This window comes from Ranitomeya imitator, chromosome 2, assembly GCF_032444005.1.
Source record: "Ranitomeya imitator isolate aRanImi1 chromosome 2, aRanImi1.pri, whole genome shotgun sequence".
Classification (NCBI taxonomy): Eukaryota; Metazoa; Chordata; class Amphibia; order Anura; family Dendrobatidae; genus Ranitomeya; species Ranitomeya imitator.
In genome coordinates this window covers 764,925,795-764,950,691 of record NC_091283.1, presented here as the reverse complement: position 1 = coordinate 764,950,691, position 24,897 = coordinate 764,925,795, and the positions used below count along the sequence as shown (strand labels likewise).

General features: G+C 44.0%; 2 protein-coding genes across 8 annotated transcripts in view; one reads left to right on the top strand and one right to left on the bottom strand.

The window, feature by feature from the left end:
* The window catches only part of RUFY2 (RUN and FYVE domain containing 2), a 192,566-nt gene that overhangs the window by 54,308 nt on the left and 113,361 nt on the right, over nucleotides 1-24,897 (bottom strand). The gene's annotated exons all lie outside the window — the stretch shown is intronic.
* On the top strand, nucleotides 7,921-18,968 carry HNRNPH3 (heterogeneous nuclear ribonucleoprotein H3). Of its 5 annotated transcripts, XM_069753416.1 has the most exons (13): nucleotides 7,921-8,059; nucleotides 10,098-10,186; nucleotides 10,459-10,614; nucleotides 10,718-10,858; nucleotides 11,342-11,480; nucleotides 11,831-12,018; nucleotides 13,192-13,278; nucleotides 16,263-16,375; nucleotides 16,707-16,842; nucleotides 16,934-17,062; nucleotides 17,154-17,243; nucleotides 18,555-18,590; nucleotides 18,699-18,968. In XM_069753416.1, coding segments are annotated over exons 2-13 (1,296 nt in total). In that variant the 5' UTR covers nucleotides 7,921-8,059; nucleotides 10,098-10,107; the 3' UTR covers nucleotides 18,701-18,968. The 5 variants fall into 5 exon arrangements, with proteins under 5 accessions (XP_069609517.1, XP_069609515.1, XP_069609514.1 ...); XM_069753414.1 differs by lacking the exon at nucleotides 18,555-18,590 and having other exon boundaries at nucleotides 13,192-13,272; XM_069753413.1 differs by lacking the exon at nucleotides 18,555-18,590.

Sequence of the window (24,897 nt, the reverse complement as noted above, 5' to 3'; positions counted from 1 at the left end):
ATGAAATATGAGGACATTAAGCTGAAAAACATTCAGTCAGAAATTAATGACATTAAAACTAGTCTTGAAAAGAAAGATATCAATAAATATAATGAGGAATTAAAAAATATTAAAATGTCTCTATTGAAATCAGAGGATTTAATTATGAGCCGCAAGAAAAATAAATTTCAACGTGACTTAAGTGACTATCAAAATAATCAGGTATATGAATGGGGCAGGTGGCAGAAAGCATATAAAAGCCCTCGCCCTATCCTGAAACGTACTAATTCCTCTGATACATCTGAGCGCCGAGTCTCTTTCAGTTCCTCAGACATGGATTCTATGGATAATGGGTCTATTGAAACTGGTGGTGATGCAAACATCAATCAAAGTATGGACAACATCAACACTTACTACCGTAGACCAAGAAGAATTAATTCAAAAAACGCAAGAGGCGCGGGGGCCGTAAACACCGCAGGAAACTTCCGCATGGCTACCCGCAACAGAAAGTAACATCTTTTTCAGGTGATTTTTCTAATATTTTAAATATTTCCAGCTGTGATCTTTCAGTTGAACAATTGCAAGTGTTGTCTTTGGGACTTAAATATGCACCGGATCAACGATTTGATTTATTTCATACATTGATGGACATTAATAGATTTATTCGCAATTTGACAGTTAAAAGACATTTTTTTAAACAGGAATCAACTGTCACTGCGGACACTTCTGTTGTTATAAATGAATTCTGTGATCTCACATTTAATGAACAATGTCTTTTGATGAACTTGAACGAATTGAATGGTTCTAATGTATCTTTGAATCGCGATGTAAATCAAGCTGATCAATTCATAACAAAAAATCCATCATTCTACCCCATTCATTCGAGGGTAGACTGCATGGACAGATTCCAGGCTGTCATGGAACGAGATTTAAGATCTTTGGATACATATGTCCAGCAAGAAACTCACAAAGGTAATTTAAATTGGAAGCAGCGCAGAGCTCTCCATGAAATTAAAAAAATGGATGAGATCACTATAAAAAAGGCAGACAAAGGTGGCCTAATTGTGGTGATGGACACATTGGTCTACAAAGAACAAATGATTGATCTCCTAAATGACAGCACCACGTATAGAAAATTACTCTCAGATCCTACATCTTCTTACAAAAAGGAATTGTTCAGTTTGATTGATGATGGTGCAGCTCTGGGTGTTCTTACTAGAACACATGCTGAATACCTAAAGGTTGATTGCCCCATTATACCTACAATATATGGCTTACCCAAGGTACATAAAGGTGTTACACCTCCACCAATGCGCCCTATATTATCAGGGATGGGCTCTCTAACAGAACATCTTAGTCAATGGGTAGATTCCCTCTTACAGCCATTGGTTACGAGAGTTCCAGGATTCTTGAGAGATTCGAGAGATGTTTTACATCAGCTCTCTAATATTGTATGGTGTGATGGATTTCAATGGATAAGTTGTGATGTCATCTCTCTGTACACCTGCATTCCACAAAATATTGTTATTCAAGCACTTGAATTTCATTTGCATAAGTACAGTAATTACACCATTGATTTGTGCAATTATATCTTGCAGGTTATTGTTTTTTTAATGACTCACAATTATTTTTTCTTTGATCAGCAGTTTTTTCTCCAATGTAAAGGAGTTTCTATGGGAGGCAAACATTCACCATCCGTTGCTAATTTGGTAATGTCATACTGGGAGGAATTATTTCTTTATTCGGATCGTAATCCATTTTTGATGGACATATTCTGGTATGGTAGATATATCGATGATTTGCTCCTCATATGGAGTGGTGATGAATCTACCATACCGGAGTTCCTCAGTTATCTCAATTCTAATGAATTTAATCTTTGTTTTACATGCAGCCATAATTCACACATGATTTCCTTTTTGGACTTGATGCTGCATAGTACTGTTGGCTCTGGTATTGCCACTTCCACATTTCATAAACCTTTATCTGGTAATAGTATTTTACATGAGTCCAGCAGTCATCCTGGACATACAATAAAGTCTATACCAGTGGGTGAGCTGACTAGAATAACCAGAAATTGTAGTGATGCTAGCATTTTAAAGCAAGAGACTGATTTGTGTTGTAAAAAATTAGAAAAAAGAGGCTACTCTAATTGGTCTCTGGATAGAGCCAAAAATATAGTACAACATAAAAAACGCAGTGACATGCTGTTATCTAAAAATAAGAGTAAATTGCATCAAAACCAAAAAAATTTCTGCTCCATTAAATACAGTCCTCAATACAATAACATCAAATCTCTTATTTTGAAAAACATTCCTATTCTTTATGAGGATGAGATTCTCTCCAAAATTCTGTCTTCAGGCTGTCAGGTGATTGCAAAAAAGGCTACCACTTTGTCTGATATTCTTTCACCCAGCCTATTTAAATCTAGCAAGGTCTCCCACACATGGTTACATCATAAAGGCTTTTATCATTGTGGTGCTTCTAAATGTCGCACATGTGCGCATTCCATTGTTATGCATTCCTTTACTGATAGTAGTAACAGACAAGAACACAAAATTCAGCAATTTATTAACTGCAATAGTAAGAATGTAGTTTATATGATAACATGCATTAAATGTAATTTAAGCTATATAGGTTGCACTACTCGCATGTTAAAGACGCGTATTTCTGAACATATCACTGACATTGTTGTTTCTACTAATAATAATCGCTCTATGTCTCACGCCTCTAAGCATTTTATTATCAGTCATCAAAGAGATACTGCATTCCTTCGGGTTGTCGGCATTGAAAAGCTTCTGATAACAGCCAGAGGAGGAGATCTGAAAAGACGCTTAATGACGCGTGAAGCCTACTGGATGTTTTGCCTTAACACTTGCTATCCCATGGGTTTAAATGCTCGCAAGGAAATCATGTTTCATTACTGAGAGATCAATGCTGTTTAGTTATATTATATGTTTTTTATATGTCTGTATTATACATTTTCTTTGTTTTTCTCTTTTGCAATATCATTGCGTTTTTATTGTATATAATTACTGATGTATCAGGTGTGGATTAATTCACTGTGATTGGTCACAGTTGCTATTTAAACCTCATTCTGGTGCATAGTAGGCAGCTTTGAAAAAGAACCTAGTGTTCGAAACGCGTAGCATGCTGCTATCTCCTCTCCTGTGAACCATGTTTTTGGACCTTGGATTTTAACTTTAATAAATTGGATATTTTTGGAAGCTGGATTTTCTCTTCTATTTTGTTCTATTGTTTCACGTGAAGACTGCACGGCATCCGGGCTTCCCCCACAACAAATGCCTAGTAGGTGAGCTGGTTTCTCTCCATTTTTTTTTTTTTCCTTTTGTGTTCTTCCCTGAGCTGTCTGGTGTGTTCATTGGTTTTCGTCCCTAACGTTCTAAACAAACCTCTGATGCCTTCTCAGGACAGCTGCAGTTATACTGAGAATAAACTAGACACTCGTGGACTCCACTTACTAATTATGTGAATTCTGGAGGCAATTAGTCTCTCAGGATTGTATTTAGGGGTATCCAGGCTACAGGGGGCTGAATACAAACACACATCACAATTTTTAGATTTATATCTTTAAAATGTTTAGAAAACCATGTCACATTTATTTTACACTTCACAAATACTTGCTACTGATTGTTGGTATATCACATATATCCTAATAAAATACACTGAACAAAAATATGTATGTAACATTTTGGTTTTGCTCCTATTTTTATGGGCTGAACTCAAAGATCTAAGACTTTTTCTATGTACATAAAAGGCCTTTTTCTCTCAAATATTGTTCACAAATTTGTCAATGTATGTTAGTGAGCACTTCTTTTGCCGAGATAATTCATCCACCTCACAGGTGTGGCATATCCAGATGATGATTAGACAGTATGATTATTGCACAGCTGAGCCTTAGGGTATGTTTAGACGGCTGCCGGCTTTTGAACGCAGGTGATTCCGCATGTGTTCACTGAACAGTGCGGAATCACCGCCTCCTATACTTGGATGGAAAATTTATCTTGCGGAGATGGAGCGTCTCCGCAATGCTGCGGTCTGGAAAGACGCGCCGCATGTCCGTCTCCGCAGGGAAGTCGGAGGCGTCCCTGCACACATAGTGGAGATGGGACTGCTTCAAATACCCTCCACTATCCTGTAACATCTGGCCGCTGCAGGTTTGACGCTGCGGATGAACGCAGCGTCAAACCCACAGTGTTTACTGACCATGGAAGCATACCCTTAGGTTGACCACGAAAAAAGGCCACTCTCAAATCTGCATTTTTATCACACAGCACAATGCCACAAATGTTGCAAGTTTTGAGGGAGCTTTCAATTGTTATACTGACTGCAGGAATGGCCACCATACCTATTGCCTGTGAACTAAACTTAAGGGGGTAGTCCGATCCAAATCGTTAAGTCTGCTCTCTGTGTGACTGCAGACTTATGAATCCTCCCCAGTGCACGCACTGTGCAGGGACACACTGGTTTCTGAACTGGGAATAGCAATGATATGTGTGATATACATACTCCCGGGCAGAACCTGACTAGTGGGCACAGCCTAGCTCCATATACTTGCACTGAATGAGGTGGTGTCATTGGGCGCCCGGGAGTATGTATAAAGCATATATACCCTCCGGTCCCAGCTCAGAAACCGACGAATTTAAGTAGCGCACATTGGGTGCGCTGAGGGGATTCATAAGGGTAGGTCCAATGATCAGTAAATGCTATGGGTTGGATGCTGTGTACTTGTGCAGCATCCAACCCGCAGCATCCAGCTGTTACAGCATAGTGGATAGAATTTCAAGAAACAGACGCCCGCGGCTCATCTGTGAAGACGGACATGCAGCGCGTCTCTCCAGACCACAGCTTGCCAATTTCTCTTGCGGAGATGCCACAAGAGAAATTTCACCAACAGAATATATTGGACGCGGTGCATCCCCGCGGTTCGGCGAATACATGCGGATTCGCCTGCATTCAATAGATGGCAGCGCTTTGGACGCAGCAAACATGCGCTTCGTTCAAAGTGCTGCCACTTCTGTATCGTGTGCATCCGGCTGAAGTCTGCAGTCACCCATAGTGATCACAGCTTTATCAATTTAGACAGGACAACCCCTTTAAGGTCTGCTTATGAGAACCGCCCAGCAACACGATGCAACCGCTCATCGGTAAACGCTTACCACCGGCTGTCGTTTAAATTCCTGTTTACACAGGCAGACCGGAGTAAGCAATGTACACCGAGTGATTTATACTGCATTGCTCGGTGCACAGTCAGCTATAGTGCTTTACAGCGTGATTCCTGTTAAACAGGACAGTGCACTGCAGAGAACGATGATTTTATGCTGCACAAAAAATAATTTTACACAGCAAGATAATAGTAAAACGACCAACATTCACTTTTTGATTATCTTGCAGAGTAAATGTCCTGGTGAATAGTGGCTGCATCTTCATGGTTAGATTTGGGTGCTCTACATCCAGGGATCCTGGTCTGCCAGCCTTGAACCTGTCCTAGGACTCTAGTCAGGGTCAGTGTGATTATTATTTATTGTTATAGCGCCATTTATTCCATGGCGCTTTACATGTAAGGAGGGGTATACATAATAAAAACAAGTACAATAATCTTAAACAATACAAGTCATAACTGGTACAGGAGGAGTGAGGACCCTGCCCGCGAGGGCTCACAATCTACAAGGGATGGGTGAGGATACAGTAGGTGAGGATAGAGCTGGTCATGCAGCGGTTTGGTCAATCGGTGGTTACTGCAGGTTATAGGCTTGTCGGAAGAGGTGGGTCTTCAGGTTCTTTTTGAAGGTTTCGATGGTAGGTGAGAGTCTGATATGTTGTGGTAGAGAGTTCCAGAGTAGGGGTGATGCGTGAGAGAAATCTTGTATGCGATTGTGGGAAGAGGAGATAAGAGGACAGTAGAGAAGGAGGTCTTGTGAGGATCGGAGGTTGTGTGCAGGAAAGTACCGGGAGACGAGGTCACAGATGTATGGAGGAGACAGGTTGTGGATGGCTTTGCATGTCATGGTTAGGGTTTTGTACTGGAGTCTCTGGGCAATGGGGAGCCAGTGAAGGGATTGACAGAGGGGAGAAGCTGGGGAATAGCGGGGGGACAGGTGGATTAGTCGGGCAGCAGAGTTTAGAATAGATTGGAGGGGTGCAAGAGTGTTCGAGGGGAGGCCACAGAGCAGGAGGTTGCAGTAGTCAAGGCGAGAGATGATGAGGGCATGGACTAGGGTTTTTGCAGATTCTTGGTTGAGGAATGAACGGATTTGTGAAATATTTTTGAGTTGAAGTCGGCAGGAAGTGGAAAGGGCTTGGGTATGTGGTTTGAAGGAGAGATCAGCGTCAAGGATTACCCCGAGGCGGCGAGCTTGTGGGACTGGGGAGAGTGGGCAGCCATTTACTGTAATGGATAGGTTTGTTGGGGGGGGGGGGGTCACGTGAGATGGGGGAAAGATGATGAATTCTGTTTTGTCCATGTTGTTTCAGAAATCTAGCGGAGAAGGATGAAATAGTGGACAGACATTGAGGGATTCTGGTTAGTAGGGAGGTGATATCTGGTCCAGAGATGTAGATCTGTGTGTCATCAGCATAGAGATGATACTGAAAGCCATGAGATTCTATGAGCTGTCCCAGGCCAAAGGTGTAAATGGAGAAGAGCAGGGGTCCTAGAACTGAACCTTGTGGGACTCCGACAGATAAGGGGCGAGGTGAGGAGGGGGTGTGTGAGTGGGAGACGCTGAATGTCCGGTCTGTCAGGTATGATGAGATCCAGGATAGGGCCAAGTCTGTGATGCCAAGGGATGAGAGGATCTGTAATAATAGGGAATGGTCCACTGTGTCAAAGGCAGCAGACAGGTCGAGGAGGAGGAGGACAGAGTAGTGTCGCTTGCTCTAGGCGGTTAAGAGGTAATTGGTGACCTTAGTTAGGGCAGTTTCAGTGGAATGGTGTGACCGGAAGCCAGATTGTAAGTGGTCAAAGAGGAAGCAAGAAGATAGATTGGAGGACAGTTCAAGGTAGACATGTTGTTCCAGTAGCTTGGAGGCATAGGGGAGAAGTGATATAGGGCGATATGCCTGTAGAGTTGGTGAAAATCGATTTCTAGGCGAGTCTGGTGAGCTGCGGTCGGTCCGGGCATGTTATAACTAAGGTTATGTGTGAACCCGGCCTAAGAGGCGGCTCTCAGGGCTCCCATCCAGTGACCAGCTGCGGTGGCTGACCGTGCCCTGCCAAAAAATACGCACCAACTCAATCAGTGACATTATGTCATAAGAATAAAAAAAAATGTCCCCACCCAGAGATGAAAGCTGCATGCCTCTCACTGGAGTGTGACAGAAAAATGAGAGTCCTCAGTGGTTGATACCTTTTAATGGCTAACTGATAAGATGGTAACAAATTGCAAGCTTTCGAGACTACATACGTCTCTACATCAGGCAAAGACTAAAAGAAATTCTGAAGAATCACATATTTATACAAAACATCGTATAGAAAAATGCCAGACAAGACAGGTGACGTGAAGCATAACTACCAATATGTGAGGGATAAACAGTTATGTCCATAACTGTACTATGTTGTGCATAAATATGTGATTCTTCAGAATTTGTTTTAGTCTATGCCTGATGACCAGACCTGTGTAGTCTGGAAAGCTTGCAACTTGTTACCATCTTTTTAGTTGCCATTAAAAGGTATCAACCACTGAATACTCTCAATTCCAAATATTTGTGAATGTGGCAATGAGACAGGGCGCCGCTGTGTGGACCATGCCGTGGCCGTGTCACCCGCCCGCACTATTTATTTCCCTTCCCGCACTATTCCCTTTGTGTGTGACTGTGGCGATGCCTTCAGTAACATGGCCCCTGAGCACGAGGCCGGAAAAAGCTCCTGGTCACGTGACCACAGACCGACGTGCACGCTGCGTCATTTCCTGCCTTGCCTTCCCGCTCTCGACTAGTACAGACGGTTTTGACGTCACTACGCAGCGCGTCTCGCCCCACGAGTGGTGTGTGTGTATGAAAGGAACGCCCGGCGCTCCGCCATTCTCTTTTCCAGCTTTCTGCCCGTCCGCTCACACGCCAGGTAAGTGGCTCCACACCGTGAGGTGGGCGCTTAGGTGGGAACAGCGGCGCCATCGCGCCTCTATGCTGGGCGATTACGTAGCGGTTTATCATCCAATTCCCGTTACTGCGGCTCCCGCCAAGTGGTCGGTCACTGCCGTGTTCCCGGTTACGCTGAGCAGTATCGCGGCCCGTGCCCCATGTGCAGCGCTCAGTGCCGGCCCGCCGCCGCCATTTTGTGCTTCTTTGTAATACAATAGTAATGTAAAAAAAATAGGCGCGGAGGAGGGTGCGGGCGGCGTGTGCGGCTGCTGATGGTGCCGGGCTGCTGGCGGTGCGCTCATCTCCGGCCGCACACTGCGAGGACTCGGGGCGAGCGCCTGCGGGCCGTGCTGTGTATGGGGGGTGCAAAGAGGGCCGCACACCGATAGTGGTCGGTCTAATGGCCCATAGCGACAGGAACGGCTCAAAGTGCCACACACTATAGTTAGAGGTGTGTGTGTGTGTATATATTTATCTATCTATATCTATATATCCGTCCTGCAGGCCCCCGACACAGGGATATGCCTGTATACTGTGGTTTTCCTGCAGGCTCCCGGTACAGGGATCTACCTGTATACAGTGGATTTCCTGCAGGCTCCCGGTACAAGGATATACCTGTATACTGTGGATTTCCTGCAGGCTCCCGGTACAGGGATCTACCTGTATACAGTGGATTTCCTGCAGGCTCCCGGTACAGGGATATACCTGTATACAGTGGATTTCCTGCAGGCTCCCGGTACAGGGATATACCTGTATACAGTGGATTTCCTGCAGGCTCCCGGTACAGGGATATACCTGTATACTGTGGTTTTCCTGCAGGCTCCCGGTACAGGGATCTACCTGTATACAGTGGATTTCCTGCAGGCTCCCGGTACAAGGATATACCTGTATACAGTGGATTTCCTGCAGGCTCCCGGTACAGGGATATACCTGTATACTGTGGATTTCCTGCAGGCTCCCGGTACAGGGATCTACCTGTATACAGTGGATTTCCTGCAGGCTCCCGGTACAGGGATATACCTGTATACAGTGGATTTCCTGCAGGCTCCCGGTACAGGGATATACCTGTATACAGTGGATTTCCTGCAGGCTCCCGGTACAGGGATATACCTGTATACTGTGGTTTTCCTGCAGGCTCCCGGTACAGGGATCTACCTGTATACAGTGGATTTCCTGCAGGCTCCCGGTACAAGGATATACCTGTATACAGTGGATTTCCTGCAGGCTCCCGGTACAGGGATATACCTGTATACTGTGGTTTTCCTGCAGGCTCCCGGTACAGGGATCTACCTGTATACAGTGGATTTCCTGCAGGCTCCCGGTACAGGGATCTACCTGTATACAGTGGATTTCCTGCAGGCTCCCGGTACAGGGATCTACCTGTATACTGTGGATTTCCTGCAGGCTCCCGGTACAGGGATCTACCTGTATACAGTGGATTTCCTGCAGGCTCCCGGTACAGGGATCTACCTGTATACTGTGGATTTCCTGCAGGCTCCCGGTACAGGGATCTACCTGTATACTGTGGATTTCCTGCAGGCTCCCGGTACAGGGATCTACCTGTGTACTGTGGATTTCCTGCAGGCTCCCGGTACAGGGATCTACCTGTGTACTGTGGATTTCCTGCAGGCTCCCGGTACAGGGATCTACCTGTATACTGTGGATTTCCTGCAGGCTCCCGGTACAGGGATATACCTGTATACTGTGGATTTCCTGCAGGCTCCCGGTATACAGTCGCCTCCCGGCAGGTAAATAGCCTGAGCTATTTATCTGTATATAGTATCCTTTCCCCTCCCACTTCCACATTTAGGACTCCACTCTATTAGCCAGAGAATCTGCTGTGTAGAGATCTGCTTATTAAAGATTTCTGCTTATTAAAGATTTCTGTTAACATAAAATGGTCAAAGGCAACTAACCCTTTTGGGATATTGTAATCTCAGCGGTCCCCTATATTAGCAGTGACGATAAGACGTAACATCCTGCACTTTCCTGTTAATATTGTCTTTATTCCACTTTAGAGTTATAACCATGTCAGACGAATGCATCGTGCGAGTGCGAGGATTGCCGTGGTCCTGCACACGAGAGGAGGTCCTGGAGTTTTTCTCAGGTAATGCACACAATGCTGCTGTTTGGTTAGTGAGGAATTCTTATGACATTTGGATTGAACTATAAACTGGTATGAAGCATGTAGAGATTATATCCTTCTCACGAAGACGGCACGGAAATGTCTTACACAAACCCAGCATTAAACTAGTCCTGGCTATGCAAAATGGAGACCACAAGGGAAAAATTGTAATATAAAGTACACATTGGGGCTGGAGGGTGCAGCTATAGCTGGATGTGTTTTTAGCCCTTAAGACTGGCCTTTTACACTTGTAGAATGCGGTATTGCTGACGGAGTGGGTGGCATTCACTTCACAATGTCCAAGGAAGGTCGTCCTAGTGGGGAAGCCTTCATTGTACTGGAAACAGACGACGATCTCAAAAAAGCAGTGGAGAAAGACCGTAAATATATGGGCCACAGGTACATTGAAGGTAAGGACCTCTGATATCCTACTGTTCTATAAATCCATGACAGCATGTAATCGGGCCATGCATTTAGTGAACTATCCTATTAACCCTATTTTTGCTGTTCTAGTTTTCAAGTCGAACAATACAGAAATGGAATGGGTTTTAAAACACAATTCCTCCGAGACTGAGTCTGAAACAGACGGGACAGTCAGACTCCGTGGGCTTCCATTTGGCTGCAGCAAGGAAGAAGTTGTGCAGTTTTTCTCAGGTACCTGTAGTTTCGTAATGCTGTGATTCTTATCTAGAGTCTTGCAGCGGATTCCTAATGCTCTTCATTAATCAGAAGCCGCTGTACTGTAACATGCTAAGTTAGAAGTATGCTAAATGGTTGGCTCATTTACACTTGCGTGTTACTTGTCCATGTTCTCTTCTGTAAAAACAGGGTTTTATTCTAGCAGTAGGAAAAACCTTTCATTCAGGAAGTTTTTCTCCTTCTGGAATAGTTTTGTTTGTTTTTATTATATTACATTTTTCCCCAAATACCATTTGACAATGAAGTGTGTAGTGTGAATGAGTCCTAAGTATCATGTTGTAGATATGTTAACATTGCGGGGTGGCGGGAGCTAAAAATAAATGTGAGCTGATGTTAGGCTATTGGGATTATTATAAAGTTGTCGGTATTGTTAAGATGGGTTTGTTGCAGCCTTTAACACTGTTCCCCTTGATGGGGTTATTTGTCCTTGGGTTAAAGGGTTGAGAATCCTGCCAAATGGGATAACATTGACGATGGACTACCAGGGGAGAAGCACAGGGGAGGCCTTCGTGCAGTTTGCTACAAAGGAGATAGCAGAAAATGCTCTGGGGAAACACAAGGAAAGAATAGGGCACAGGTGGGGATGGACAGAACGGGATGGTTATATTTCTGTTTTGTTTCATGTTTTCTTTATTATTTTGGGCTCCGTGGTGGGAGGGGAGGGTTTTTATTTTACTTTTTTTTTTTTTTTGTTAAATCGTAAAAAATCTCTTTGCAGTCAATAAAACAGTGGTATCTACTAATATTCTCTTCCGATGCATTCTTTGAGAATCGGTTTTCCATTTTCTGAGCTCTTTAAACTTGGTTGTACAGAAGCCTATAGTACTGCTTATACATTCCGTGGAGCCACTATAGATATTATTTTTGAAGCTAGGCATTTTCTATTTAATCCTTACTTACATTATTTCTCTAACAACTCTGGCATAGATACATTGAGATATTTAAAAGCAGCAGAAGTGAAATTAGATCATCGTACGATCCGCCTAGGAGGATGATGGGGCAGCGCCCTGGCCCATATGACAGACCAATGGGAGGTCGAGGTGGTGCTTTTTACGGAGCTGGCCGTGGTGGTAACATGTATGACCGCATGCGTGGCAGTGGAGGTTATGGGGGTGGTAAGTAATAAGTTATACATGCACTACTGCTTTGTAAATCTTTGCTTTATGTTAATTTTTGATGGCCTTATCCTTGCGCTGAAAATATTTGTGCGCATATAAATTTTTCATAGCAAAATCCGCATTTGCAATAAATCTGCAGTCTGTTTTAGTAAAAACCCTAATCCACTTGCTGCTGCAGTAACTTGTTGCATATTTTTTACTTATGTTGTGTATTGCATCTACAACTTGTGAACATTAAAATGCATTTGGTCAAACTTAACCCCTTCACCCCATCTATTTTTCAGATTTTTTTTCCTCACTTCCAAGAGCAATAACCTTTTTTTTTTTTTTTTTTTCCCCAGCTATATTATGTATATAGATGTATATATGTATTTTTTTTTTGTGTGTGTGGGGGACTAGATGCACTTTTGCATGACACCATTCATTCTGCAACATCGTAATGGAAAGTGTGGAAAGAATTCTAAGGGTACCGTCACACAGTGGCATTTTGATCGCTACGACGGCACGATTTGTGATGTTCCAGCGATATATCCGTGACGTTCCAGCGATCTCGCTGTGTCTGACACGCTCCTGCGATCAGGGACCCCCGCTGAGAATCGTACGTCGTAGCAGATCGTTTGAAACTTTCTTTCGTCTAGTGTCCCGCTGTGGCGGCATGATCGCATGGTGTAACAAAGGTGTGCACGATATTGTATACGATGTGCGCATAGTAACCAACGGCTTCTACATCGCACATATGTCATGAAATTATCGCTCCAGCGTCGTACATTGCAAAGTGTGACAGCAGTCTACGATGCTGGAGCGATATTGTTACGATGCTGGAGCGTCACGGATCGTGCCGTCGTAGCGATCAAAATGCCACTGTGACGGTACCCTAAGTGCAGTGAAATAACAAAAGTGCAATTCCATAATATTTTTTTATGCACTGTTTTCAATATACAGTAAAACTGACCTAGCAATATGATCCCAAAGGCTTTTGATAGCTGTTTTAATCAGCCATCAAGTGTGGGGAAACATGAAGGCTCAGCCCGTATCAAAGGCTGATGATGTTCATTGATTGAGATGGTGTTGATCTGTCTCTAGTTGATATGATAAAGTTAATATAATTCGGCTATAATATGCGGTTTTCGTTTGTTGGTAATTTTGTGCTATTTCCCTTGTCTGTTCTAGGTTATGGTGGATTTGATGAGTACAGTGGATACAACAACTATGGATATGGGGCAGATGGTTTTGATGATCGACTGAGAGAAGGTAGAGGTATGTCCCTGGGGACATTCTTTTGACATTATAAATATATTGATAGTCTTTTAGTTGGAGCTTTAAATGGTATCCGCAGTATTTGGGTCCATGTAGAGCCATTTCAAGGCAAATCTAGCTACCAGACTTTTGACAAAATTAATCTGGCAGACCTTGTTCCCTTTTCCATCTCAAACTGTTGAAAATCAGTAGAAACTACATTTTCCTTTTCAAGGATGTCCTACAGAAAACAAACTATGGCTTGTGATAAATGTAGTAATCTATCACTCTGGATGTTGACCACACCTGCTGATTCTGCAGCAATCCATTCAGTGTGCACATGGCAGATGTCATAAATGATCAGGCTATGGTATTTTTACACGCCTGATGCTTTATAAAGGGAGATAAGCAATCCCCAAAGGTCTGTCAATAACTGGCTCCTTTTTAAGTACACACATAAGGACAAGCCCAGTGTACATTAACCCCCCTCCCATATTAGAGAGAACACCTGGGGGCCTAACTAGTGTTTGGCAGCCATATTGGGTGACTGAGTCATGAAGCCTCCTGAGAGGTAGTAATGCTAATATGATCTTTGATGTTCTAATGTGTTTTTAGGGAGAACTTTGTGGGTTAAAGGGAATGTCACCTAATTTTGGCCCTATATGCTTCAGCCACCGCCATCATGGGCTTATCTACAGCATTCTGTAATGCTATAAATAAGCCTCCTGATGTAACCTGAAAGATAAGAAATATAAGTTAGATTATACTCTCCTGGGGGGGCAGTCCCGGTTAAGTGTGGTCCGATGGACGTGGCAGGTCCGGGTGCTCCCATCTTCATACGATGTAGTCATCCCCCTTGCTTCTGTTGCAGCTCCTGCGCAGGCTTACTGATTTTGCCCTGTTAAAGGCAGCGTAAAGTACTGCAGTGTGCAGGTGCCGGGCCTCTCTGACCTTTCCCTGCGCTCTGCAGTACTTTGCTCTGCCCTCAACAGGGCAAATCAGTAAGCTTTCGCAAGAGCTGCAACAGAAGCAAGGAAGAGGACGACATCGTATGATATGAAGATGGGAGGACCCGGACTGGTGACACCCATCGGTGAGTATAAGGCCTCTTTCACACTTCTGTTTTTTGCAATACGTCGCAATTCATCGTTCTGGGCAAAAAACAGATCCTGCAAATGTGCTCGCAGGATGCTCGCAGCTGCCAAGGCAAACAGGATCATGGGGTGCATTAAAAGAGGTCTGGATACACATGATGAGAGCATTATACTGCCTCTGTACAAATCCCTAGTTAGACCGCACATGGAGTACTGTGTCCAGTTTTGGGCACCGGTGCTCAGGAAGGATATAATGGAACTAGAGAGAGTACAAAGGAGGGCAACAAAATTAATAAAGGGGATGGGAGAACTACAATACCCAGATAGATTAGCGAAATTAGGATTTAGTCTAGAAAAAAGGGGCGATCTAATAACCATGTATAAGTATATAAGGGGACAATACAAATATCTCGCTGAGGATCTGTTTATACCAAGGAAGGTGACGGGCACAAGGGGGCATTCTTTGCGTCTGGAGGCGAGAAGGTTTTTCCACCAACATAGAAGAGGATTCTTTACTGTTAGGGCAGTGAGAATCTGGAATTGCTTGCCTGAGGAGGTGGTGATGGCGAACTCAGTCGAGGGGTTCAAGAGAGGCCTGGATGTCTTCCTGGAGCAGAACAATATTGTATCATACAATTATTAGGTTCTGTAGAAGGACGTAGATCTGGGGATTTATTATGATGGAATATAGGCTGAACTGGATGGACAAATGTCTTTTTTCGGCCTTACTAACTATGTTACTATGTTTTTTTGACCATAGACTTGTATTAGCGATGTATTGCCACACGTCGTGTGACAGATCCGTTGTGTTTTGGCAGACCGTCACAAAAAAAGTTCAATGTAACGTTTTTTTCCGTCGCGTGTGCCATTTTCGACTGTGCATGCGCAACCAAAACTCTGCCACCTCCTCCCCGGACTATAGAATGGGCAGCGGATGCGTCAAAAAACTGCATCCGCTGCCCACGTCGTGCAGTAAATTCATAACGACTGTCGGCCCGATGCAATGCGACAGACCCATACCGACGGACGTGTGAAAGCCTAGGGGTACCGTCACATTAAGCGACGCTGCAGCGATATAGGCAACGCTGCCGATCGCTGCAGAGTCGCTGTTTTGTCGCTGGAGAGCTGTCACACAGACAGCTCTCCAGCGACCAACGAAGCCCAAGTCCCCTGGTTTTTTAAATGTAAAAAAAAAACACTTACATTCCGGTGTCTGTCCCCTGGCCTCAGCTTCCCTGCACTGTCTCAGCGCCGGCCGTCCGTAAAGCAGAGCGGTGACGTCACCACTGTGCTTTACGGCCGGCCGACGCTCAGTCAGTGCGGGAAGCTGACGGCGAGAGGACAGACACCGGAATGTAAGTATGCACTGTTTTTTTTTTTTTTTTACATTTACAATGGTAACCAGGGTAAACATCAGGTTACTAAGCGCAGGGCCGATGTTTACCCTGGTTACCAGTGAAGACATCGCTGAATCGGCGTCACACACGCCGATTCAGCGATGTCAGCGGGTGATCCAGCGACGAAATAAAGTTCTGGCCTTTCTGCTCCAACCAATGATGTCACAGCAGGATCCAGATCGCTGCTGCTGCGTGTCAAACACAACGATATCGCTATCCAGGACGCTGCAATGTCACGGATCGCTAGCGATATCGTTGTTAAGTCGCTCAGTGTGAAGGTACCTTAACTTGTTTTTCTTATCTTTCAGGTTACATTGGGGGGGTGTTTATCTACAGCATTACAGAATGCTGTAGATAAGCCTCTGATGGTGCTGGCCGAAGCTTATAGGGCCAAAACTAGGTGACAGATTCCCTTTAACCTCTGCTGGTTCAATCATATGATTTTTTTTTTTTCCTTTCTGTAATAGAAATTAAAGTGTACATATTATAATTTTTTTTTTGTTTTTATTCTTAGCTATGTCTCAGGGTTATCCTGCAGCTGGGGATGCAGGCTCCGGCTTTCACAGCGGGCACTTTGTTCATATGCGAGGCTTGCCTTTCCGTGCCACTGAAGGCGATATTGCCAATGTAAGTAGCTGGGGATTTCTGGTGTGACTTTGCAATAGTATAAATAGAGCTGAACATGGAGTTTGTGGCTTACGGAGTTGTAATGACTTGTTCAGTCGCAGTAGCATGTAAAAGATTTCACTCTTTAACCTAGAAATTTACCAGAAATGAGACATCCATGTAAAGACTATTCTGCAATCATAATAATCGACATTTCTTTACTAAAGAAACTCTTGGTGTAGTGAGAATATGCTTCTGTGGGATGTGGGCTGATGAGGAATATCTATATATCCTGAATGTTTGACCACTACAAGGTGAATGAGCGTCTAAATATCTGCCCTTTTGTGTTTAGTTCTTTTCACCACTGACACCAATCAGAGTTCATATTGACATTGGAACGGATGGAAGGGCCACTGGTGAAGCTGATGTTGAATTCGCAACCCATGAGGATGCTGTAGCAGCCATGTCTAAAGATAAAAACAATATGCGTATGTAAACACTCTCCTACTCATTTCTCGAGTTGAGTAGCTATATGGGAACTTGTATAGTTAATGTTTGTGGGTTTATTTTTCCTTACAGAGCATCGGTATATTGAGTTGTTCCTGAATTCCACTGCTGGTGGTGGTGCTGGAATGGGTGCTGGCATGGGAGCAGGAATGGGTGCAGGCATGGGCACAGGAATGGGATGTTATGGTAGAGATGCGCTAGGTGAGTTATGTTCAATACCATTATACTATGGTTTGCCCCAGTGTCATGCATTGTAGTCATCTTTTTTTCCCCTCCAATGTTTTCCATACAGATGGCTCAGGGTATGGTGCAGTAGGGAGAATGGGTATGACTGGAAACTACAGTGGATGTTATGCAAATCCGGATGGTCTTGGTGGATATGGTAATGTATGAATTTGCATTCTTACTTTTTTTTTATTTTGTATGCTTCTACCTGTGATGGGTTGGGTTTATGTAATTCAATGTGGTTATTACTAACCTTTGAAAATGATCTGTAAGGCAGCGTAGGCCAATCCAAGGTCCTCGTAGATTATTTTTTTCCTATCGGCTATTAATTGGTGAGGCTCACCGAAATGCCCTTTTTTAAAACTTAATACGGTCTGACATCTATGATATGACTAGTGTCTATACTATAAATGACACTGGCCAGCTTTTCTTTTAGCATGCCAACTCCGGCTTGTTTCCCAAACTCTCATGAATGTGAATAGAGCCATACATGCAGTGGCCCTTTTCCCAGTCACAGCAGCAGAAGACTCATTCCTGAGGCGCAAATTCTTGCATCTATAGGTCAGTTATGGCATATCCAGTGTAATTGCAATAAATATTTGTGATTGGAATACCCCTTTAAAGCAAATGCTGCAATTTCCATTGTGCCGATAGTCCATTGTGTAGGTAGATAAAGGAGCGCTCCCAGTCTGCTTCTTGACAAACAAGGCAGTAGTTGCTATTGTGACAATGTGCCGAGGGTTCACCCATCATTTACTGTATTTGGTAATAAGCAGGTTACCCAGACCTTGCTCTTTAATACCGAGGCCAAATAACAAGCTAGATTTACAACCATGATGCTGCCTGTCTTGGAATAATTATAGAATAATCATCAGATTTTTCCTGTTACTTACACTGCAACAGTTATCTTTGTATCTGGACACAGGCTGCTGATAAATACTTGGGGCTCCCACATGATCATCTTCTGTATGTGTAGACGTCAGACTATCTGTGCACCAATCTGCTCTAACTTACACCACAATACCTGTATATACATGCACTTTTCAAACCTCACAGCACGTAGCAGAAAAATCTTAATTGGGTATGTGTATTCCCCCCAATGTGAACTTTATAATGAGAAGTTACTGTTTCATCTTTGGCACTACAAAAGGTGAAGTTCATGATAAATGAATCCACGTGTAATATATAGTTTGTTGCAGAAATTGTCATGATCAGATTATCTGATCGTGTGAGATCAAACATTGGCCACAACACTACACTGCGGGCTTATTTACGCTGAAGGAAATGATATAACAGGTCTGTCATGTACACAAATTACTGGAACATTGCAAAGATTGTTACCAAGGGAAAATGTCATGCAGTAATTACCCCCAAAAAGTTTTAAGGCTTTGCTAAAGTTATTGTTGAGCATCTGTATCTATGACATGGTTAAATAAAGATGGAATTCCCATTTTATGGTTAAATACAGGTGGAATCACGTTTGGTGCTGAAGTAGATAATTTGTGTGAGTCATGTTTTCGTTTCTAGTACGGTGTTTTTTTTTGTTTTTTCACAATTATAATATTTGTGAGAACGAATTATGACACACTTTTTTTTTTTTTTTTTTCCACAGGAAGGGGGAATTCTGGAAACAGTGGGGGCTACTTTGGACAACATGAGGGGATGAATACAGCTGGCTGGCGCGGATTATATTAAATGCTTTGTTGCATTACATTTGTGGAAGAAACAGTTTGTTAGTTACGTTCTTTGTGTTTTGGACTTGTGCAGAATTTGTACAAGAACATTGATCTTAACATTTTTAGTGAGCCGAGTACAGTGGATTGTTGCTGTAGGATTTCATTTGTTTGAATGCAAACATTGACTTTGAATAAAAATTTTTTTTTATAATCACTGTGTGTCATTTTATGCTTTTTGTGATTTAATTACTTGGACCTACCAGCAGCACTAAACGACTGCCGATCTGTAAAATTTTACTGACCAGCTGTGATTTAATCCCCTTCCTGACTTGGCCAAATTTTAAAATTGACTAGTGTTACTTTAAGGTAATAACTCTGAAACACTTTAATGTATCAAAGTTATTCTGAGATTATATTTTTATCGTGACGCATTGAACTTTGTTAGTGGTAAATTTAGGTAGATTATCAGAAGTTTGTAACTTTTAAACTTTAAATTTTTATGTTTTTAAATCTGTCGTGCTATTCAAAATATTTATAAATAACTTCCCCCTATGTCTACTTTATATCTGCATCATTTTTCAAACAGTTTAGATTTTATTCTTTGTTAGGACAGTAAGACTCGGCAATTTTTTTTTTTTTTTTCAAGAAAATTTACAAAACTGTTCTTGGGGACCACATTTGAAGTGACTTTCAGGGCCCTACATTACAGAAAATACCCAAAAGTGACAGTTTTCAAAATTGCACCCCTCAAAGTGCTCACACATTCAAGAAGTTTATTAACCTTATAGATGCTATAGGAGTTAAAGCGAGGTGGAAGAAAAAAATGTTGCTTTAGCCCCAAATTTTACATTTTTTTTACAGGAGTAACAGGCGAAAATGAAATGTATAATTTATTGTAAAATTTCTCTCTAGTACACATACGCCATATGTTTGGTGGTGGGAAAACTACTGTTTGCGTGCACAGCAGGGCTCAGAACGGGAAGAGTGCCATTTGACTTTTGGAGTGCAAAATTGGCTTGAATAGATAGCGGGTGCCATGCAGTTTTTTTGCAGAGCCCCTGATGTGCCTAAATGGTATAAACCCCCCACAAGTGATCCCATTTTGGAAACTACACTGCTTGAAGAATTCATCTAGTGGAGTAGTGAGCATTTTTAACCCTCTAGTGAGTCAGATTTGTAAAACATTGGGCGGAGTCGATGATAAATTACCACTTTTTTTTTTTTTTTTTAACGAAAATGCTGCTTTGGCCCCAAGTTTTCAAAAGGAATAATAGAAAATGGACCACAAAGTTACGCAATTTCTCCTGAGTATACCAATACCTCGTGTTAGAAAACTACTTTTGAGTCGCAATGTAAAGCTCGGAAGGGAAGAAGCGCCATATTGTAGTGTATATTTTGCTGGAATGGCTTCATGGTGCCATGTCAAATTGGCAGAGCCCCTGATGTCCCAAAATTAGTGACCTACGGTAATTTTACAAACTAGATCTCTGTATTCATCAAGGGGTGCAGTGATCATATTGACACCGGGTGTGGCACAGAATTCTATACGATTGGGCGGTGAAGCAATAATTACATTTTTACCCCTCGCCACGACAGCACCCACTAGAGTGGAGATCCGCCCACAGGAACAGGAAACCTACTGAAATAAAAGGGCGGCCCACCTCTCCGCAGTTGCTTTTCTGTTCTTATAGGAACCGAAGGATGAAGACCTATGGAAAAGAAAATACCTGGGCCAATGCACACCGCCTGTGCGGTATCTGTGAGAACGCAGGGGCTGCAGTCCAGAAGCAGCGTTGGGGGAGCTCTGTCTATCAGCCTCCCTTATCGGCTCGCAGCTTAATGTGACTACCAGGTCCAGGGAGGGCTACCCGGTATCACATTGACAGGCGGCGGGTGGGTGGGGTCCAGGTGAGGCCACCCCGATACGCGACATCGCAGGGAGTATCTGGTGGGGGTCCGAACTTCGGCTGCTCCGCTTCTATATGGAAGCCGGTATCAGCGGGGCAGCCAAGGGATGATGCAGGGCCGCTCTGTATGCCGAGAAATGCTACCCCAGAAGTGAAGGAGTACTTCCGGGAAGAGGCGGTGCAGCCGGCGGAAAGAATAGAGCACCGGTGTGCTAAGATGTCATCCCCACATGACGTGCACCCACCAGAGGTGGACTCTCAGAGTGCTGGATCCAGATGCTCCAGCAGAGGTTCTGCGGACAGGAGAACGATGGGTGAGGTAGCAGAGGCACCCAGGACTCAGACTGTACCTTGTCCTCCAGAACCAGTATTGTATAGCTTCACTGGGTGAGTGTATGGGACTCTTAGGCCATGTTCACACTATGCGGTTTTTACTGCGGAACCGCGGCGATTTTGCCGCTGCGGGTCCGCAGCTGTTTTCCATGCAGGGTACAGTACAATGTTACCCTATGGAAAACAAAAACCGCAGTGCACATGATGCGGAAAAACCCCCAAAAAACCGTGCTGAATTGCTGCGGAAAAAAAGGACCATGTCACTTCTTTGTGCAGAATCGCAGCGATTCTGCACCCATAGAAATGCATTGATCCGCTTACTTCCCGCATGGGGCTGTGCCCACCATGCGGGAAGTAATGCGGATAATGTGCGGGTTATACCCGGGGTGGAGGAGAGGAGACTCTCCTCCAGGCCCCGTGAACCATATTTGTGTTAAAAGAAAATAAAAAATAATGTTATACTCGCCTCTGAAGTCTCAGCGCTGCATGCGGCCGTCCGGTCTCAGGTTTGCTATGAGACCAGGACCTTCGGTGACGTCACCGAAGGTCCTGGTCGCACAGCATCTTTGGAACCGGACCGCCGCCTGCAGCGCCGAGGAGATCGGGACGTCAGAGGGTGAGTATATCATCATGATTTTATTATTTTTAACATTACTATTGATGCTGCATATGCAGCATCAATAGTAGGGGTAAATCCCGCAGCGGAACCCGCAGGACAAACCGCGATAAATCTGCAGGGATAACCGCAGCGGGTTTGCCCTGCAGATTTATCAAATCCGCTGCGGGAGAACCCGCAGGACAGAACGCATAGTGTGAACATGGCCTTAGGCTATATGCACACGTATTTTTGAGGTCTGCAGATTTTTCCGCAGCGGATTTGAGAAATCCGCAGGTAAAAGGCACTGCGTTTTACCTGCGGTTTTACACCTGTGGATTCCTATTATGGAGCGGGTGTAAACCGCTGCGGAATCTGTACAAAGAACATGCTGCAGAATGTAAACCGCTGCGTTTCTGTGGCATGGGCACAGCGGTTTGTTTTCCATTGGTTTACATGGTACTGTAAACTCATGGAAAACTGCTGCGGACCCGCAGCAAATCCGCAATGTGTGCACATAGCCTTACCTATTAGGCTGACTTCTTCTCTTGCTATATACCTCTTCTTTCAGACCAAGAGGAGACAGAAATGAAAACAAAAGAATGCCCGTTATACCCCTCCCTGAATCCTAGCCTAAAGGTACCATCACACTCTGCAACGAGAACGACAACGATCCATGACGTTGCAGCGTCCTGGATAGCGATCTGGATCCCGCTGTGCCATAAGTCCAGAACTTTATTTCATCATCAGGTCGGCGTGTATCGTCATGTTTGACATCAAAAGCAGCGATGCCAGCAACGTTTTACATGGAGGTAACAACCAGCGAGAACGATAAGTGAGTCGCCGTTACGTCACTGGATCGCTCCTGCATCGTTCTGGAGTTGCTGTGTTTGACGTCTCCTAGCGACCTAAACAGCGACGCTCCAGCGATCGGTTCGTTGTCTATATCGCTGCAGCGTCGCTGAGTGTGACGATACCTTAACAGATTGTCAGGATTGCATTAATAAAATAATGTGGGAGGAGGCTTCGGCGTCATCAGTAGACATCCGCACAATAAGGGAACAGCTGCAGGCCCTGAGCCAGACCAGTATACCCCAAGGGCACAGTGGTAAGAGGAAGGAAAGGTCCCCCATCCCTAAGGTAGGACCAATACTTTTTGTGGATACATGAAGGGGTTAAGTTCTTCCTGCTCTGTGTATGCAGAGCCCAATGCTGTTCTTCAAGTCTCAGTAAGTTTTCTGGCATTGGGGGTCCTCCATAGTGGAGGTTATTCTATATACTAGCTTTATTTCATTCTCTCCTCTCCCCAGTCAAAAATGATTGTATTTCCCATAAAAAAAAATCATGGATTTAATCTTTGATAAATGGGAATTCCATGAGAAGCATCTTGAACTAAAAGACAGTAGATGAGGAAACTTCAAAATGTTGATCTGAAATACCTACAGTGTTCAAAATAATAGCAGTCCAATATGACTAATCAGATTAAAGAGAACCTATCACCCCCCCCCCCCCCACCCCAGGTGTTTGTACACAAAAAGAGCCACTTTGTGCAGCACTAATGCTGCATTCTGTCAAGGTGGCTCTCTTATTTGGGGTCCCTTCCACCGCTGAAAGAATAATTTTTATAATTTGCCCTCCATACCTGTAGTTTGTCAGAGGGGCATGTCTTTCCTCCCAGGGCACAAACGCCTCCCAGCCATCAGTCATTTCCTCCTTTCCCCTGGGCGCCGCCTCCTCAGCGTTCAGTTATGTCCCCGGCGCCTGCGCTGTAATTTTTTTTTTTCTCGGGAATGCGCAGTGTACGCGTGGCCCGAGATCCCGCCCCACAGTCTCTTCTGATTTATTCACACTGCGGGGCTGGGAATCTTGGGCCACGCGTACACGCAGGTGCGAGAATGAAGACATCATGTGATGTCAGTGGAAGGGCATCGCTAACTGCGCATGCCCGAGAAAAACTGAAAGCTCCGGGGACATAACTGAACTCTGAGGAGGCGGCGCCCAGGGGAAATGACTGATGGCTGGGAGGCGTTTGTGTCCTGGGAGGAAAGACATGCCCCTCTGACAAACTACAGGTATGGAGGGCAAATTATAAAAAAGATTCAGCGGTGGAAGGGACCCCAAATAAAAAAGCCACCTTGACAGAATGCAGCATTAGTGCTGCACAAGATGGCACTTTTAGTTACAAACGCCTGGGGGGGACAGGTTCCCTTTAATCACTGTTTTGGTATAAATTATATTACCATATGTCAAACAATTTATCAGCTGGTGCAGAAAATTTTAAGAAAACCAACAGACTCAGCCTTCATGCTCTGCATTAGAGATGGGCGAACACCTGGATGTTCGGGTTCGGCTGATCAGTTAAAAAAAGTTCAGGTACCAGAACAGTACCCGGACCCTATTTACTTGAATGGGGAGTCCAAACATCCAGTGTTTGCCACACTGTCGTGTTCATGACAGCGCGCCAAACACCGCTTCTGATCGGCGGTAAAATCATTACCGCCGGTCAGACAGCCGAGATTGCCACACTGTCTAAAGACAGCGTGCAGGTGCGATTGGAGGTATAAAGATTACCTCAGGTCACTGGTGTCAGCTGATGGAACTACTGCTAATAACAAGAGCAGAATCTGCTGATTAAAGTATTCATCAGCCGACTCCTGCTCTGTAAATAAATAACTTTAAAAAAAAAAAACTTGTGTGGGTTCCACTGTATTTTTGATAACCAGCCTGGCAAAACTCATGGTTGGGGGCTGTAACCGTCAGCTTCAGAAGGGCTGGTTATCAAGAATAGAGGGGTCCCCATGCCATAATTTTTAATTTAATCATTTATTTTTGACAACCAGCCAAGCTAAAGCAGACAGTTGGGTGCTGGTATTTTCAGGCTGGTAAGAGGCCATGGATATTGCCCCCCAGCCTAAAATTAGCAGCTACCCAGAAAAGGAGCATCTATTAGATGCGCCAATTTTGGCACTTTGCCTGGCTCTTCTTGTCAGAATCTGTTTTGTTTTTGAGCATCCGCCATCTTGTTGTGGTTTTCTGGCTGCTAGTATTTTTCCCCTGGTGCTGGGTTGTCGTAGGTCAGGTGATTGTATCACCCTTTATTACCCCGCACCTGCCTCCCAGTCCTTGCTGGACAACAGTGTTAATCCGCTAGAGTTCTGGCTAGGTGTTTTGATAGCTTTCTGTGTTTGATATTGTGCTGTTCTGGGATCTCTGGTTCTGCTATCCTTTTTTTTAATTTAAATAGATTTTTATTAACAATATAAAAAAAAAGGAGAACAACAGAATGCCATTTACATTGCA

Excerpts from the sequence above, each read along its gene's own strand:
- HNRNPH3 (XM_069753413.1), top strand. The coding sequence starts at position 10,108 with ATGTCAGACGAATGCATCGTGCGAGTGCGAGGATTGCCGTGGTCCTGC. Across the intron at positions 16,376-16,706 it reads CTGAAGGCGATATTGCCAAT|TTCTTTTCACCACTGACACC; the intron begins GTAAGTAGCTGG and ends TTTTGTGTTTAG. Across the intron at positions 16,843-16,933 it reads TAAAGATAAAAACAATATGC|AGCATCGGTATATTGAGTTG; the intron begins GTATGTAAACAC and ends TTTTCCTTACAG.